The sequence below is a fragment of the Perca flavescens genome, chromosome 12 (assembly GCF_004354835.1).
Source record: "Perca flavescens isolate YP-PL-M2 chromosome 12, PFLA_1.0, whole genome shotgun sequence".
NCBI lineage: Eukaryota > Metazoa > Chordata > Actinopteri > Perciformes > Percidae > Perca > Perca flavescens.
The window spans coordinates 29,728,661-29,748,737 of record NC_041342.1 but is presented as its reverse complement, the minus strand read 5'-3'; the positions used below and the strand labels follow the sequence as shown (position 1 = coordinate 29,748,737).

Sequence of the window (20,077 nt, the reverse complement as noted above, 5' to 3'; positions counted from 1 at the left end):
GGGAAGAGAAAGGGAGGAAAGGGAGAGTCAGAGAGGGAGGGAGCGAAAGGCAAACGGTGGGATGGCCAATATATTGGAACATGTGCTTTAACAAACTCGTCATGCAGAAACCAAGTGGGTCCAACTTGGCCCTGACTATAATGGCATCGCAAAAAAGGGCAACATGGAGCTCAGACAAATATGTGAAACGATTCTTAGTGCACATTTAGTGCGTCTTTCTTTTGTCTAATGATATCTTATAATGAAGTCATGTTTAACTCTGACCCCTTGCTGTGAAAGAGTTGTGAGAAGTTTCATCAAAGAGTGATTTCCCCTATTTGCCTCAGATTGTTTCATGCGACCAATTATTAGAATCCCCAAATAGAACTTCTATCCAGTATTACACGACAAAAAAAAAGAGAAAAGAGTGGAGAAAGTCAATAGAAAATGAATATAATTCTTTACAAAGTTACAGTTTTTTCCCTTTTTTCATAGCTCATCAGTCCTCTTGCAACCACTCACATTTCAGTGTAAAATGTTTTTTGAGGGGACTTTAAAAAAAATAATAATTAGGGCATACAGTTGCATTTTGGGGGATATTGTTTTTGCCAGGCGTTAACACATTAATCCTACATGGTGCTATCAGCAGAATATATAGATGGAGAACACCACAGTGACAGTGCTGGGATTTTCAGTGCTAACTGGACATTTTGTCAATGCCTGAAACTCTCTCGAAACGCTATTTGTTTTAAGCCTACTTTACTGTCCTCAAACTACAGACCTGAATATCTTTCAGCGCCCCCAAAAATGAATGATTTACAGTAGATGTCGGTACTTTGATAATATCAATAACAGACGGCCATTCGTTTACCAATGTTTTTTGCTGAATTATTATAATCCTGTCTATCATAGTGCTAAAATAACTTTCTATAATCACATGATAAAATGTACTGCTGGTTTGGGTAGCCTCGGAAGACATTGAGGACTGAGAACTTTCCTCAGAGGTTTGATCTACAGTCAGTGATTCTAAGAAGAACTGCAGGCTTCACTGACGTGTGTACGTGTGTGATGTTTAACAAGCAGAAATGATATTTCCCATGGCTGTCTTGTGTCTGTCCAGTTGTCGCTGCCAGGCTATGTGTTCTTGTCAAGACACACACACACACACACACACACACACACACACACACACCGAGCAGCAAAGTCACAGTCACCAGGCAATAACAGGCTGTAACAGCATTTTCACGGTGAACACCAGCAGTAGCACACAGACCTCAACCTCAACTCTCTCCTTTCCTCGTTTTTATTTCAAGGTCTTTTTCCATAATATCAATGCAAATATGCTTCTTTTTTTTTTAAAGGGAAACTTCAGTATTTTGTAGTGACTGATGGGAACAACAATTTTTGAAATCAGTCCAATATTAAGCAAGATGTGAAACAAGCTACATTGTATGTTATTGGGCAATTGCGCATTTTCAATGTACGTCCACTTGAAGTGCTGTTTTTGCCACTGACAGGCTCAGATTATTATTCTAAGTGGCTGACAACATTATCGAACGGAATCCCTAAAGAGATAGACCTTTTTGTTAAATAGCAAGATCCTTTTTTCGTTTAACCAGAAAAAAAGCCCCAAAATCACCATCGCCAAACTCACCCGACTACATTTAAATAAACGGTAATTTTATCATCGTAAAACAAAATCTTCTTTCAAAGTGGAGAGAAATAAACCTTTAATTCACTCATTTGCATGTGAAAATATGCTGGCTCTATACATGCTTAAAGTATTGTTTATTTACACAGAGTCTGGTGAGTTTGGCGATTTCCGGTGTTGTTTCTGGTTAAACGAAGTGGATCTTACTTGTAAGAATCCTTAACATAATGTAGTCAGGCAATTATAATAACAATCTGTGCCTGTCAGTGGTAAAAACAGCACTCTCGGCTGCCAGTTACAGCATTCTCACTCAATACTGGACCAAATTCAAAGATTTTTGTTCACATTAGTCACTTGGACACAACTTCAAGGGAAAATAGGTTCCAGGTTATGAAATACTTAGTCGCTGCCAAGGTTTTAATCATTGTCACAACCTGGCTCTCATAATGATAATGAAATGTGCTATAAAAATAAACTTGACCTGACTTACAGCCATGACAAAATGGGAGACACAACGTTTAAAAAAATTAGATAATGTGATTTCTCTAACAAAAGTAACTGAATTATATGCATAACGACAATGTCAAAAATAACAGAATGCTTAAAATAAACAAAAGGGACCCAAGGAGGAACTAACACTGCCACATCACCAGAAGGGTGCCTGCAGGGAGAGAGAGGCTGAGTAACAGCTGGTAACACTGGGCCAAGGTGTTCCCAGAAGGCCATCATGACCAACCTGTCAACCAAACAGTGAGATGAATGTATTTTATAGAAACGCAGCTGAACAGGCAAAACAGCAGTGATCGCCACATCTTTTGTTTTCTTATTGTATCATTTGTATGTCCTTTTTTGTATCGGTGTGGAGTGGGTACAGTATGCATTTTAAAAAGGACTCTCTTCATCCTTGGAATACATCAATTATTATTTGCTCTAGGGCTGCAACTAACAATTATTTGTATTGTCATTTGATCTGTTGATTATTTTCTCGATTAATGGATTAGTTGTTTGGTCTGTAAAATGTCAGAAAATGGTGAAAAATGTCAATCGGTGTTTCCCAAAGCCCAAGATGACGTCCTCAAATGTCTTGTTTTGTAAGTATTGGTTGCATTTGATGCAGGAAGTTTTACATCCAATCACAGTAATGATGTTAAAGGGATACGCCACCATTTGTTGAAATAGGGCTTATCTCCCCTAGTTGTAGATAGGTGGGCCAACGCATTTTTTGTGCATGCATTGTTTTAGTCCGGTGCAACACCGGCAGCGCCGCCGCTAGTTAGCTTAGCGTAGTGAATGGAATCCTTGTTTGAAAAGTGAGCCAACAAAAGACAAAAAACAACCTAATTACTTGCACTGAGAGAAAAAATGCGTTGGCCCACCTATCTACAGCCAGGGTAGACCGTGATAAGCCCTACTTCAACAAATGGTGGCGTATTCCTTTAACACATACATCAGATGATACACAGGCAATTTATTGATGTCTCTGATGTTGTGGTCTTGACCAGTCTTGAAATAAAATCCAGAGTCCTCTTCATCCGAGACCAAGACAAGTAAGTGACGAGTAAAAATGTGAACCATTGCGAGACCTTCAAAAAGTGGTCTTAAGACTAAGACCGGTCTTGAGTACTACAACACTGACCTGAACAGTGTTGGGGAAGTTACGTTTAAAAAGTAGTGTTTGCTCGTTACTCGTTACTTGTTAAAAAAAGTAATCCGTTACTTTACTTAGTTACCCCCTACGGAAAGTAAAAACTACACTGCAGACTGGATTCTCTCACAGAGTGACGGCTGATTCATTATGAACGAGTCCAGCGCGGGTTCAGGTCATTCGCGTTACACGGTGTTAGTGTGTATGTAATGTCTGTATCGACTTGTACCGGTCACGCAGCCACAATGGTCCGTGCATTGTCGTAGACACATGCAGCCTCTTTTCTGGAAATCCTTGCGTGTCCGTGCAACAGACACAAGTCCACAGCGGTCCACTGCGTGTATGTATGAGGCCATCTCCACCGCATCCATCGGTGAGGTTCTCAGCTTTGTGCCTGGCTCAGAGCGCCGTCAAGCAAAAAGCCACAAAGCTTAAAACACTCTCAAAAGATAGCTTTGTTCTCGCTTGCCACGATTACTCCACTACCAGCCTCTGTCATGTACCGCATGGTGCTTGTGAGCGCGCAGCTGAGAGGGCAGCGTCGCTGTCAAATCTTTCCCTAGGAAAAGTACCGTTGCGCCGAAATGAAAAAGGAACTACGTTTCATTACCAAATGTTCAGTAGAAGCGTGTTACGCTACTTTTTATCTGAAAAAAATTGTTACGTTACTGTAACAAACACTGGACCTGAAGTATTGTGAAAACCTCTGACAGCTTTCTTTGTTTGTTCCGTTATTTAATTTATCTCATTTTTTACCTTTATTTATCCTGGGGGTAGCGTTGCTGAGACACACTCCAACCTTTTTTCGGCCACTAAATTTTCTCTCCAGAAAACTTATAAATGTCTAATCTCTCTGCCTCTCTATCTTCCTTACCATGCCACAGAAGGACCCACTTTCTGTTGCTGCTTCTCTAAGTTGATGATTTGTTCTGACAGCAGCAGTGCGATTTAATCTCTAAAGTCTTTCCATCCTTCTTCACATTCTTTTGCAAAATCTTGTGCCGTGCGCCTCACTGAGCACTGAGAGCCCTGGGAAACAGCTGGTCCGCAAACATCTCCAGAGTATATTTCTTATCTTTCGGGCTACATGTGGAGCTACGTGTCTCTACAAATAAGACTCATGGCAAAGTTTCCAGTGATTATTTTTGATCATGCCCACAGTGTGGCTATTTCTGTTTGTTTTTTCTACCTAAGTACAAATCATGTAACGGACTATGTTAGCAAATAAGGAGAAAGGTGATTTAAGCGGGTTTGGGGTCATATGAGGTTGCAGATTTAAAGCTCAGATGAGAAAATGCGGTTGGGACACTCTAGATCCTTAAAAAGAGCTACTACTAGAATAAGCTGGAGGCATTAAATGTCCAGTTGCTGCAAAGAAGCACTGTTGATCTCAGGAAACAATATTGTTAGCAGAAGAGAGACTCTCCAGGTGCCTGTGCGTACTGGAATAACCAGGACTAGCACCATCTGTTGGACTGGGGAATGTGTGGACAGCCACCAGCTTTTCATCAGACAGTGAGGAGCTCCACCAGGAGGTTCATGCTACCCACCCAGTTAAGAGTCCCGTCATTGGTAACTTCTATTTTGCCTTGTCTCATTATTAAATTGGTCTTGCACTGCCAGACCTTCCTTCACAGCGCTTCGGAGGAGGGTCTTGCTAGTCCACACAGCATTCCGGGATGGGAGAAAAATGTGCTCTGGTTTATTGGCATTTCTTTAAACCAATCACAATCTTCTTGGTCGGGGCTAAGCGTCAGACGGAGCCGCAGTGCCTCTGCAGAATAGCCTCGTGAAGGAACTTGTTATCATCGGTGCCCTCACTGTGAACGCAAACGTCAGCTAGTGCTGACTTGTTAGATAGTCGTGAGGTCAGGGACTGGCAGGCTTTTCTTGATGTAACGTTAAAGTGCTCGTATTATGCTCAATTTCAGGTTCATAATTGTATTTAGATGTTGTACCAGAATAGGTTTTATGTGGTTTAATTTTAAAAAAAACACAATTTTTTTGTCATACTGCGCATTGCTGCAGCTCCTCTTTTCTCCCTGTGTGTGTTGAGCTCTATGTTTTAGCTACAGAGTGAGGCATCGCACTTCTGTTGCATCTTTGTTGGGAGTCGCACTTGCGCTTTAGTTAGGTAAGGACTACTAGCCAGTCAGTAAAAGAGTATGAGGGCGTGCCCTGACAGTAGCTAGGTAAGGACTACTAGCCAGTCAGAAGCAGAGTATGAGGGCGTGCCCTGACAGTACCTAGGTAAGGACTACTAGCCAGTCAGAAGCAGAGTATGAGGGCGTGCCCTGACATTAGCTAAGTAAGGACTACTAGCCAGTCAGAAGCAGAGTATGAGGGCGTGCCATGCTAGCAGCTAGGCGAGCATTATAACGTGTTTTACAAAGTGACCACGTTGGTCTCTGAAGTAAAGGCTGGACTACAATAGAGCTGTTTGGAGCAGTTTGTGAACAGTGTTTTTTCTGGAAGATGGTAAGTCCCTTTGGGGGGGACTTTTCACTGTTTACATCTATAATGTGCAATATAGGAAAGGGAAAAAGCCAAAAAAGCATAATATGAGCACTTTAAGCAGTTCTCGCGGTGACCAGACCGGTGTCTGATGTGTCGTGTGTGTGCACGTACGTGAGCGTTTATGTTGTCAAGGAGGTAGAACGACACACACTGCTACACATAACGTGCAGTTTACACTCGGTGTAGCGGAGCCTTTACGGTTAATTAACCGTGACGTTTTAAAGAGTTTTGAATGCAACGCACGTCCGTTAATATAAAATAGTTGCACACTATAGCTTTAAAAAGGTAGCCTACATTAGCACCCTGACTTAAGACTTCACAGCCGTTACCTTATTTGTAGCCTATTGCATTGCATAATGTTGACATGTTGCTGTATTTTAGCTTGCTTCATTTTTTGGATAGTAACATTAGCTTAACTGTAGTGTTATTGAATGTACAGACACTAGTAGTTTAGCTCACTCCACTTACCAAATAAAATATGGACATATTTTAATCTGTTTGAACTGAACTTTGAGCTTGCTCAAACTTGCTTGTGTGAACTTGCACAACACTGGTCCTGTTGTCCCAAATACTCACTAGAGCACCAAATGTGGATTAATCTGCACTAGTTCCTCTTGTTTGAGAAAACTTTACTGGGTCTTTATTTTATAACGAAAATGAATATATTTTTGAGGTGTTTATAAAAATTCATACCAGTAAAACTAGGATCTAATGGGATGGTGTAGTTGGAAAGTATTGGGAGACGAACTGTTGTTCTATTGGCCGTAGGAAAAATATAGAATAACACCAGACGTATCCTTTTGTAAAGTCTAATCTGAGAGAGCATTAGGTTATCAATTGAGCAAATATGACTATGTCTGGCTCACTGGCTAATTGGATGTTGTCTGACTGATGGCTGCCTAGCTGACTGACTGTCCAAGTTGCGAACCAAATATCATCACAGGCCTATCAAGCACAGTAAAGAGCTGAGAGAGAGAGAGTTACCTCCAGGCCTCCACTGAACTAAATCAATCAGATCTGCTTTGTCAACTGGAGAGAGAGAGGGGGGGGGGAGGAGGAATGGGTTGGTACAGAATAATGATTGTAAAGAAATAGAAACTTATTATCCTTTGTCACCTCTGATTTGTCCCTTCTCTTTCTGTATCCTTCGCCATTTCTATATTTCTTTTATTCCGTACAGTCATTGGCCAGAGTGTCTTATAGCAGTATTACGGGCATTTGAATTTTTGGAATTTCCATAACTCATCTGGCATGTTTACGTACACTAATAATAGTTTTGAAATAGAAATGAGCCATTGTGCTAGTTGTTTCCTCTCCCTGACGTGTCAAGCACTATTATAAGACATTGTGTCATTGGGATCAGGACTGGATGTACAGTATGTATACTGTGTGTGTACCTACTGTATACCTACTCAACTTAAGGTGCTGTTGTAAACATTTACTTGGGACTGAAACAAGATCAGTTGTGAACATTATAGGATAGACACAGAATTTGTGTGTTGATTAGAATTCGCCAATATAGGGATCAATAAGGTAGCCTGGGTTAAGGTGCAGGTCTGCCTGCCTTCCTGTCTGTCTATTAAATTGTGGCTTGAATCAATTTCCATGTCTGTTCTTTTAAATAGTTTGCAGCAGTTTAAATGAAGCGGAGGACACGTTAGTGTCAACATTCAAACAAAATCTTACTGTTTGACCTTTGCAGCAAAGTACTGAATGTGACAACACGAGAAGTCTGCACTGAGTGTATGAAATCAGAATCAAAGAGTGCTGGAGGGACTGGTTTTCTTTTTTCTTTAAGGTCACACAAGTAGAAGTAGTGTGGGTAAGAAATCTGCTGATGCTATAATGTTGAGTATGTGGTTGTCACTAAAATATACTGAGCAATTTGACCCAAAGAGGTTCTGAAATACATAGATTTGTAATATCCTTTGAACCCATGGATCTATTACTCAAACCAGCTTTCTCAGATTGAATTTCATCACCTCAGCTGGTCCCTGAAGCACCACGCCCCCACTAACACCAAGTGCAATAGACCAAAATATCTACAGCCCCATGTTAGGGCGCAGAACAAATTAAATGTACACCAAACTTCAAAGCCATAGGACTGGGACAATTAAACTCGTTTTCTTTTCTTCCTCTAAGGATCTTACTTGTGTGTGTGTGTGTGTGTGTGTGTGTGTGTGTGTGTGTGTGTGTGTGTGTGTGTGTGTGTAACAAAACATAAAAAGACAGCTTCTCTCTTTTTCAAAACTTAACTTCTATTCATCAACAGGACTGGAACTCAACATTCACATTGTGAGGGAAATAAAATGGAATTGTCACGTTTCAACTGGCCTTGACTGTGGTCATTTGGACTTGAGTTTTTATTGTACATGGCCAATTGAATTTGGCTAATCCCACTCCTAATCACACAGTTGTCATATTTCACGAAATGAGTGTGGTGGCTCTAAATGTAATTGTTCAGGTTATTGACCCAACCCTGGCTTCTAGGAAATTCACATACAGCTAATTTGCAACATAATGTTGACTGTTTTACGTTTTCTTTACATTACATTAATACTGTATAATGTGACGGCAAACCCCGGGGGAACTTACTACTCTCGTTAACGTCAAGGGCTAGTCTTGCTTTGCCAAGTCTATATCCTAGACGTTCCACTTCCGGGATTGCTCGGATGCGTGTATTTTCGCTGATGTCCGGTGGATTTATGAGGACTTTGGTTAACTGCTCCTCAGATCTTTGCAGGGTAAATCCAGACAGCGAGCTAGACTAGAGAGATCTGGGTTACACTTCACTTGAAGGTATCTACATAAGAGTGACATGACACTGTCACGAACGTCATTTGTTTCGTTTTTTGTCATGACAAGTTATGGTTAGGTTTGGGTTAAAACGCAGCAACCCAGGATGGGTGCTACAAGGGGCACGGGCACAAGTGGACCACTGGTGTGAATAAAACGCTTAAAGAACTCCTTAAAAAACCTGGTTCAGTTATATAAAAGCTGTTTAAAAGAAGGCCAGATATTAAAAGCAGGTTAAAAGAACCACTGGACAGGACAGACAGCGGAAGATTTGAACTTTAAATAAAAGGTAACCTCCACAACTACTCTGGTGTCTCTCCTAGAAACATTACAAAATAAATACATAAAATAAATTATATATATATATATATATATATATATATATATATATATATATATATATATATATATATATATATATATAGTTATGTAAATAAATAAACTCAAAAATTAAAATAAAAACATTTAAAAGGTCATAAATACTGTCTGAATTACTTGCCCTTGAGGTTAAAAAAAATATACACATACCATTAAAAATTAGTAGTAAGTGCTGTGTTTAAAAGTGCTGTGTGTGAAACCCTTTAATGAAAGAAACTCTCATTTGAGCTCCAATCAGCTTCAAACTTAACCAGAAGACTCACAGAGGCCACAAGATCACCAATCCCAAACCCCAACCTTCTAGCACCTTCCCAGAGCCAGTTCTCCATAGGGGCCACTTAGGGCCCCGAAACACCACAGCTCAATTCGGCATCCCGCACAGATCGCGGACTGATATGTTTTAAGGCTATAACTCAATTTGAATATTTCATTGACCAGACCCTCCAGACCCTCCTCCGCTCCGCAGCGTGTGGATGGTCTGGCAAAGCGAGACTACTCTACGTTTTTTCTACAAAGCTACGTATTGACTGTGACTGAGCGTGATACCGAACAAACCTCACAGCGAGCAGTTTTAGGACTCTGCCTTCCTTCTGTTTGTGTGTTATTAGGCCCAGCCTTTATTTACAGTTGCCAGCAGGGGTTGATAGGAGAATATGGGACGTGGTTGTAAAGCTTCCATTTAATCCACTCCACTTCAGTGATAAAATAGATGTTCATGTTGGGCAGAAGGCATGTTGAAGAGGGATTTCACGCCTTCAGGCATGACATGAGGACGAGGGCTGATATTTTCAGCATTAGCAGGGAGGACTCGTTTTATTCTGTGGATTATAATTGATGGGAAGTAAAAATGTACTCAGATAAAAGTTAAAAGTAGGTCAGGTAAAATGTACGGAGTAAACATTACTGCGTTACATTTTGTTTTTAAATGTGTGTGTGTGTGTGTATGTGTGTATGTGTGTGTGTGTGTGTGTGTGTGTGTGTGTGTGTGTGTGTGTGTGGGGGGGGGGGGGGGGGGTATGATGATCAAATTGAATGTTAAATGATAAATCTATTAAATTAAGAAACCCCTTGAGGCTACAGAATGAAATGCGTTCACATGTCAAAGTACACACCAGTGGAACAACACCACATCGTTCCCTGTTTTTGTAAGCTTGACTTTAGCATTTTACAATGGTACAATTCAAACGGATTGACTAGATTGAAGTCTGTCTTAAAAGCTGTATCTAAATAGTTTAACTAGTTGGCAGTTGATGCACACACAATGCTTTTTTTTTTGTATGGAAGTCTCAACTGTCACACGGTCTCCCTAAATACACCTTTCATCTCACCTCGGGGGTTCCGCCACTATAATCCGTTGTCCGCATGTGGGAATTGCTGCATCCTGCCAGTGTGTTGTTATGGTGTTGTACTATAACCGCTTTCTAACTTAGAGGGGAAACAAGAGGTCTGGAAAAAGTGAGACCGGCCCAGGCTTCCTCAGGAACATGCACATACACACACACACACATGCATGCGTACACACACACACACACACACACACACACACACACACACACACACACACACACACACACACACACACACACACACACACACACACATAAAGTGCATGGCACTATCTTTGTGGGGACCCATCATTGACATAATGCATTCCCTAGCCCCTTACCCTAACCTTAACCATCACAACTAAATGCCTAACCTTAACCCTTACCCTAACCTTAACCATCACAACTAAATGCCTAACCTTAACCCTTACCCTAACCTTAACCATCACAACTAAATGCCATATTAACCCTTACCCTAACCTTAACCATCACAACTAAATGCCTAACCTTAACCCTTACCCTAACCTTAACCATCACAACTAAATGCCTAACCTTAACCCTTACCCTAACCTTAACCATCACAACTAAATGCCATATTAACCCTTACCCTAACCTTAACCATCACAACTAAATGCCTAACCTTAACCCTTACCCTAACCTTAACCATCACAACTAAATGCCATATTAACCCTTACCCTAACCTTAACCATCACAACTAAATGCCTAACCTTAACCCTTACCCTAACCTTAACCATCACAACTAAATGCCTAACCTTAACCTTTACCCTAACCCTAACCTAATTCTAACCTTAATCCTAAAACCAAGTCTGCACCCTCAAACAGCCCTTTAAAGTTGTGGGGTCCAGCATTTTGGCCCCACAACGAATATAGTTAAACAAGAACACACACACACACACACACACACACACACACACTATTTGAACTTTCCAAGTGACGTGCCCCGGAGCAGTGTGAGCTCTATCACTGCAGCATGTGTTGCACTGAGACATCGAAGTAAACAGACAGAACTGGATGAGCTGAACGTGCCGGAGCTGGAACTAATACTGTAGGTAACCGTTAAATATTTACCCGCCGCGACAGCAACGTTGGTATCGTTTTCACTTTTGTCTGTGCGCGTGTGTGTCATCATGGCAAAATGTGACACCTAGGCTTACTGTAACAGGATATACCAGAGAGGCGGTTTTTGAGTACTTTGCCAGTTGTTATGACTGTCTGTCTGTTATGTCAGAAGTTGTCAACCGTGCAAGATGCAGTCACAAAACGTTACAGGTGTGTTGTTGGGATCAGAATGAAAGCCGAACTCAAAGATGGGTGTGGTCCAAGCAAGGGTGCTAAAAGTAGGGGGGGTGGGGGAGGGATCTCTAGTGTTTTAAACTGTGTTGTGTAATTGTAAAACTGAACATGTTTTAATTTGAATATAATGAAGTCATGTGATCTCACAAGCTGGAAATTGAGGGAACAATAATGTTGGTCAGACAAACTAACCTGCTACTGAATAGTATAGAACGTCTAGGAGATGATGACCTTTTTTATAAAGATTAGTCAAGAATCACCATTACTCATGTAAAATTATAGTACTGTATATCGTGATAACTAGTAAGCCCTTTTTATAAATTTAAAAACAATAAAGACATTTTTTGTGGCATCTGGACATTTCTGAAATTTACATTTACATTTCATTTAGCTGATGCTTTTATCCAAAGCGACTGACAAATTCTGTGCTTTGTTCCTTTACAGTGTTTACTTGTTAAGATGTTGACTGACTGACATGGCAGTTAGGCTTAAAGAAGTGAAGAAGCCATGCACTTCAAAAACAAGCATATTTCTTAGCAGCCTCATCCCAATTAAGCTGAAATGTTGGAGGAAAAAATGGAGAGTGCTGCACTGGGTCAAGAAACTTGGTGTTGTAAAAGTAAAATATCTATCCTCCTCCCGTTTTAGGGTTTCTAACTGTGTCTGTCTGCTGTCTGGTGGACTTTAGTGTAGCCTACATTCAGTTAACCACAAAACAACTACTGCTGAAAAACACAATGTTGATGAGCTAACTAATTTGTTTTAAGCAATAATACCAATAATACATCATGTGCTTCATGTCTGAACACAAGTTGTGAGTCATGTCTGCACTAGGAGAAATACTACTTCACGATTCCTTAAATGCGTGTGACTAATATAGCACTAAACTCAGCACAGCTTAAGCCTCATTGAGAACAGAATCTGGTGAGAGCAAGAGTCCAGCAGTCATGTTGGAGGAAATGTTTTCAGCCTCGGTTACTGTGTCAGTATGGACTGAATGGATTAAGTTTATCAGTGATGAGAGGAGGCAGTGGGAAGGTTTAACACGGAAGACAGCTGCGTTAGAAAATATAATGAATAACATCAATCAGAATGAAGCGATGCGTCCGTGTAAACTCAAGCAGGAAATATGTTTACTGGATGATGCTTTTGCCCACCGAATATTGATGCAGGACCCAAAAATAAGATGATTCATAAGATGAGGAACGTCAGAGGCATTTTCATAAAGGCCAGTCCGTGGTTGCCGCATCCTGGTGACCGTGTGAATCTGGTTGACTCAGATTTGTCATCTGCCCAAGTTTGCGAAGGGGTGTGACCCCTCTGTGCACAGAGGGCCAGGTTGTGTCCAAGCAGACTTTACACACTACAAGAGCGCTTTAAAGCCTATGACAGAGAAAGACACACACACACACACTCACAGAGTGCTTTGTCTGGTACAGCACATCCTCCAAGATATTTAGCCTGACCCTCCCATCTAATGCTAAAAAAAGAAAAACACCGTGCATTCAAGCATGCATCATCTTTGTCTGCACATTGTACCTAGCCCAGGAATATGAAACTATAAACAGCCCTTAAGGTAAACATGCAATATGAAATTTGACTTATTCCCCATAATGGAATGCAAATCTAAGTGAATCTACACGACCAAAGCAACAGACTCTCCTGATGATCTTCCTGGAGTTGTGGATAGCATCCATTGAAAGGGCAGGTGTCCATGTGATAAATACTAGTGGTAAAATCCTCCTCTGACATCCAAGGGTGTACATAGTTGTTGATACTGATATAAATAAATGGAAGAGGTCCATCAGAACCACAGGATCCACGTACAACTTGTTAGGGATGGCTATTAGATGTTCTGAGAAATGTGTCTTCAGTCACAGAAACTAAAAGTTGTCATTTAGCCAATGTTTGCCTTGGTGGACATCTGCATTTTATATTGATTCAAAGTCATCAAATTGTAAATAAAGTTTTGATCGACTCATGTCATGTCACATTACAGAAGCTAAATTTAGATGGGGGAGGGAGATGAGAATATGTCTGCACATTTTGTACATTGTATGGGGTTCTTAGTGGAATAACGAAAGTTTTTTCTTATTTAAAATACAAATGAGAAAATGTATATGCAGAATGTAAGAATATATGTAGATTGACAGCTATAACTTTGTATTGGTGTATTGTACACACAATGAAATAAAACCTTCCAGCAATACGTTAAAAAGGCATTTTTCATCCAACCAGTGAGTGACAGTGTCCTCGTTAGACAGCAAAGCTCCAGGACAACTCCAAATGTCAACATGCTGAAACTGTAGGTGTGCGTGTGAGAGGGGAGCCCATGTTTATCTGTACTCTACAAGAAATCAGTTAAAAAAAATAAGATACTCCCAAAGTAGTAGTTTTTTTCAAATTCTCAGTGAAGCGACTTGGTTGCCGTGTCTCGAGCTCCTCCTCCGAACTGTAACGTTATGGTTTTCATGGAGACTTGGCTTGACCCTTTGATCCCGGATCGGTCCAATGTTCCAGAGGGGCTCTCCACTACTGGTGGGAATCACCACATATATTACGCAATATCCTTCCTCCTCTTCTACTGATGAAATTGTGAACTTTAACTATCATTAAATAAGAAGTACCTATTACATTATAATAATTATTATTATTATTATTATTATTATTATTATTAACTGAAAAGCTTAACAAGCACAGGGATGTTAACCCAGACAGAGACGTACGTATAGCCTACTCTGAGAACCACGGCCACCAAAGGGGAAAACAATTGGTGCCACGATATGCAACTAAGGACTGAAACGCTAAAAATAATGCCTGCAGCTAGTAAATAAACATCAGATTTAAGCATGTCAAATGATTATTTTAGCAACCTACCCGAGAGAGGACAGGTTAGCTGTTAGTAAGCTAATGTGCTAGCAAGCTAAGGCACTTGCAAACATACTGCATAGCTTTCTGATTTTTAACCAATTTCCACTATAAAACAAGTTGCATACTGTCAATATGCTCAAGCTCAACTTACATATGATTAAATATAGTTAGCCTAAAACTGGCATTTGGATATTTGACTTGGTAAGAAAATGCCTGCTTCACACGTGTACGTGGGCATAACGTTAGCTTAGTGTCAGGATCCCACAGTCTTCCCATTCTTTCTGATGATTCCTCACATTTGTATCCACTTTACAAATGAAAGCTTTCTTCATAAAAGCTCAGTTTTTCCGGTTCGGCGGCTCATGAAAATGAAGCTATAGGTTCTTTACATTGTTGGCAGTGCATCCCACCACACAGCAGCTAGGCATTTTTCTGTTGTTTGCTAGCAGACGGAATTGACGAGGAGGATCCTTCACGCAATGCAAGTCAATGGAGAACGCATAGTTGTTTTCCCCTCCGGTTGGGGCGGGACTTAAATGCGCTCTGTCTCTATATTTTCTTGGGTATATTTCTTCCATGGGTGCTATTGTGTAACCTCTTGAAAATATTTGTCCATTGAACAGACTGATTCGCTTTCGTTGTATTTCTAGTCCACAGCTCCATTCAGCTCCATTCAGCTGCTGCTGAAAGGAGATTAGGAAATTAACAAACTAATCCAATCCAACAATATACAGACCGTGTGTAAACCAAAACAAAACAGTCATGGACAATTCTTCTACGCTGCTTACTTCTAAATAACAGCAGTTGGCATCCAGTCTGCAGACTGATGTCATGAAGTGGCGTATCTATGACACGCCAATTCGTATGCCATTATTGGCGTGTTATCAAGACGCATACTCGCTTTTTAGCGTGTTTATCAACGCCATTTGGCCTCCACAGACTTACATTACCTCGCGATTGCGTGTGAATTGACACAGTAGCGAGTAGTATGAAAGGCCGAAAATCCGCCTAGGGAGGTTGGTCGGGGTGGAGGATGGGTCAAACAACACAGGACTTTCACCCAGGAGAGCGGGGATTGTGTTCCTGAACCCAACCGTAGCCTTGCGATAACACGTAGCCTCGCGATAACACGTAGCCTCGCGATAACACGTAGCCTCGCGATAACACGCCACGTGGCTTTAGAAAGTGGTGTGTATGTTTACACTGTGACGTTGCAGACTGCTGTTCGCTGTGTACAGCGTAGACATACATGCGGATAGCTCAAAATGGGTACAGATATAACACGCCACTTGGCTTTAGGAAAGTGGTGTGTATGTTTACGCAAAGTCATGATGTCATGTTGCAGTCTGTGTTTGATTTGATAACTGAAGTCAGAGTCAGAGTTTTGGAGGTTTGGACGGACGACCACTTGTGCTGAGTTTCTGCACCACCGATGTGTCACCTCTGCTGCAAATTCATTTTTTACAGTGTGAGTGTGTGTGTGTGTGTGTGTGTGTGTGTGTGTGTGTGTGTGTGTGTTTGGAGCCTGCAGGTCTGACAATGTAAAATGCCACACAGCTCTGTAGACGGCATCAGTCACAGAAGCCGGAGCAGTAAACTGTAGTTAGGGCTGGATGGGTGGCATTTAGACTGAACTCATTATTTTGTCCAATAACATATTTAGGCTGTACAGTGCCATCAGCCAGTTCTGTTGGTTTGTGAGACAGAGGTATGCATATTGTCTGTGTGTGTGTGTGTGTGTGTGTGTGTGTGTGTGTGTGTGTTATGTAGGGTGCTTATGACTCAAAAACCCACAGAGAATTATTCCCAACTCTAATATTTACAGAGCTTTTTAGCCTCTTTTAGCAAAGAATACACTGTAGAACAGGTGAATGAAGAAACTAACTGCTGGAAGTTGTTAACAAAAATACTGTCTGTATGGTGGTGAACAATTGATTTTTATGATCCTGTTTGAATTGAGCCATGAATTACACATATGATGTTCGACAATTTAAAAGATAATTTTGCAAGAGAAGATAAGTCAACGTTTGTAATATGTCTTCAGCGAGACGTCACCCATGCACGTTTGAAGTGTGTGCTCTTTCTATTTACGTATTTTCCCAGTCGTATACTTTAACAAACTTTATGACAAACAGAGACTTTCTCGACTTGTAAAATTATCTTTTAAATTGACGAACACCATATGTGTAATCCAGGGCTCAATTGTCAATTCAAACAAAATGTATTTGTACTACCGTACATCTCTTTTCCAAAGTAAGGTCCCATGGTGGTCCATCGAAAGGGGAAGGGACTTCGCCTCTCTATTGGGAACTAACTAGATCATGTCATCAATCTACTTCCTGTCCTGTTTCTCACCTTGAGTGTGATCAAATACCGACGCCTCATGAGAACAGTATTATTCAGGCTTCAGATACTTAGCCTACATAAACCGTTGTAATTTCCTGCACATACTACGTTTCAGTGGCAATCCCTCTCCAGCTGTGTGCGGACAAGCATCTGAAGTTGAATGAATGCTGAGCTGATCTTATTTTTTTTTAGCTTCCCTGAATCTGTTGTTCTCATCATCTGCAGAGCTGCATATTGTTCCGCCATTATGGCAGCACTTATCCACGCACTGATGCACATTAACAACATTGATGGCACACGGCAACTGACCCATACAAAAAATAGGCTAAAACAAGCACAGTATTTGGAGTAAAAAAATTTAGATTTTTACTTTAATCTTCCAATGAAGTCCCTTATTGTACATGTATCAGTTTGCTGGCCATGACCATTATCTGACAAGTGTGTACATTTCGATATGTAGCCACGCATTTCATTCTGCCATGTTATCTTGTCTTTTCTTGTCTTGTCTTACACTTTCTTATCTTTTTTTCTCTGTACTCTCATCTTGTTTCCTTACTCCTTTCCTCTCTCATCCACCCCACTCAGATCCCGGAAACTCCCAATCCAGGGTATCTTCTTGTTTTCCTGCTGCTGTGGACAGCAGCACTGAGCGTCTGCTGCACAAGAAACCGCACGCCAGCGGCAGCGCGCTCTGTAACCCGGACCTCTCGTCCTGTGGTTCAGCTCCACGCTCTCCCAGCACCTTACCTCGGAGCTACTTCTCTGCTGCTCACGCCAGCTGCAGGGACAAACAACTGGATAGCCTCATGATGCAGCACTCGGACGTGGAGAGGAAGAAGGAGGTGTTCCTGGACCACCTGAGGCAGAAGTATCCTCACCATGCTGCCATTATCATGGGACACCAGGACCGCTTGAGGGAACAGGTGAGATTTAAAGGTGCAGTAGCTGATGCTGTGCAAAGATTGTTGATATTTGAACTCAACTGCTAAATCCCCCCCCTTCAGAAGCTCCATCCCCAAATTCAGGGACAGATAACTTCTGGCCGGCCGGCACATTCCCATACTCCGTGGTTACTGTCATCTTTTCTTGATTTGTGTCTCGGTGGGTGATGATAACAATGTGTTCACGTTCCGGGGGGAGCTGGTCACTGATCCATCTCTCTCAGTTGAGGGGTCCTTGGCATAAAAAAACGTTGAAGACCCTCGCCCTAAGCATTTTCGTTACTCGTTACTTGCAAGAAATGTTTGTGAAATGTGAAATGGAGTGAAAGATTCTTCCTCACACAAAAAAATGAAAATTCTGTTTCTGTTTCTCTCTTTGTTGACGCCAGACTTTGATGTTTAGGAAGATGTGGAAAACCCGGAATTGTATGCTTTACTATGAAGAAGCCAAAATAAAGTTCATAATCAAAGTTTTCATTACATTTAATATCAGAAAATTACTTTAGATACTTAAGTACAGTAGGCCTAAATATCAGATACTTTAAGACTTTTACTCAAGTAATATTCTAAAAGTAGACTACTTTTTCCAAAGTCATTTTCAAGCTACTTTTACTCAAGTATTGCTTTCATGCAGGCTACTTTATACAAGACTGACTTGGCTAAGTGTTTGTGTCATGCCATAGAGTTGTTATGTTGGACTGTTCTGCTAGTCAGACTGGTAAAGCCAGCATTATCTACTGAGGTGGAGTTTTGTTGTAACTGTGCACCAGTAGCAGGTAGGGAGAGAGAGGCAGTGACAGAGAGGTGGGGTTTTTCAGTGCACCTGACTCTGACAGTTGGAAATATCCTGCAAAAATAGAACCAAAAAAGTCCCAGAGGCAAAAGCGAAGAAAACAACGTGAAACGCTTGGACTTGATTTTACCCCAAACAATTGAGTTTGCCGGCGTTAGCTAACGTTATAATTCAAGTTAGCACTTTGAAGCGACAACCTATAGGCTACTGCTCTGCCTCCAGGTAAGCTCGTTTTTCTTTCTTCAAAATTTGAATATCACTTTAACCAACCAACATGTACACTGACCGAAAGTCTTAACTGTTTGAAAGAAGTTAAGAAAGTAGCCACACTATTACCAAAGCGTTTAAACTTGTAGCTACGCAGTCACGCCTCTGTCTAGCTACACTTGAGTGAGTAGTTGATGCCCTTTTTTGTGTTTGCCAATGCAAAGCCGGACTAATGAGCTGCCGCTGTACTGTATCAACACATTACGCGGGTTGTCTGTTGGCTGTCTGCTCCACGGAGAGGCGTGGAGCGCCAAACTCCATTTAACATCTGTCAATTTTCTGTTGCGTCGGTTAGTGACAGTTGTCCACACCGCCCAAAAATAAAACAAGGAACAATAAAGTAAGCGCTACTGTCTGCTCTTCCGTTCGGCGTTAGTCTAATACACCAAACGTGGTTATTTTAATGAAATGCCGAATTATAGAATTGCTGTACGATTCCCACCACTCTTTCAACGGAGTTATAGCACCGTTGTAGAGAGTGGTATGATGTTAAACTAAACTAGCATAACTGCCTCTTAGTGGTGTAGTCTAATCATATGTATTGGGTATACTGTACTGTAGATTGGCCAGAATCTGCCTTTTTTTGGGGGGGGGGATATCATAGTGGGGGGTGTCCTCCCCCAGTTTTGAGCATCAACGACTTAACTTCCTCCATTCGGATACACTTTTATGAATCAATTTACAGTGGGAATACCTTTATTTAGCTTATGTGAAGAAGAAAAACACAGATGATGATTCAAAATATATCAAAAATATAATGGAAAGTATGTTGTTGTGGGTCATTGGGCATTTTTAAGTGGGTATATGGAAATCCTGGAGCTTTCTTAGTGGGTATAATGACTATACCTGCGTATCACATAGACTACACCACTGCAACTGCAGCGAGTTTGTGCAGAGCACCTGTGGGTACATGTGCATATGGGCATGGCAAGTATGTGCCAGTAGATAAACAGGTGAAACTTTGGATCTACAATTACATTTGAGATATCTCAAAATGCATTCAGATGAGTCATAATAATTACAACCTGCAAGCAGTCTGACCAGAAAGGACAATAAGAGATCTCCAGATATAGACTTGTTTTTTTAATTCTTAAAGGAGATATTTTGATTCTTAGTTACAATAGGTGTGTGTGGATAAGCTATTAAATAAAATGAATATAGAAAAATAATATTGAGCCTATGTTTGAATATTTACTGAAATATTTCCCACAGCGCTGTGGAGAATAGAGAAATTCTGGCTACACCACAAATACA

General features: G+C 41.0%; 1 protein-coding gene across 1 annotated transcript in view; it reads left to right on the top strand.

Annotated features, from left to right (window-relative positions):
- si:ch211-207d6.2 (sickle tail protein) overlaps positions 1–20,077 on the top strand; it is an 88,959-nt gene that overhangs the window by 6,839 nt on the left and 62,043 nt on the right. The window contains exon 2 of the mRNA XM_028594355.1: positions 17,408–17,745. Coding sequence (XP_028450156.1) covers positions 17,408–17,745 — 338 coding nt within the window. The remainder of the gene's footprint in view (positions 1–17,407; positions 17,746–20,077) is intronic.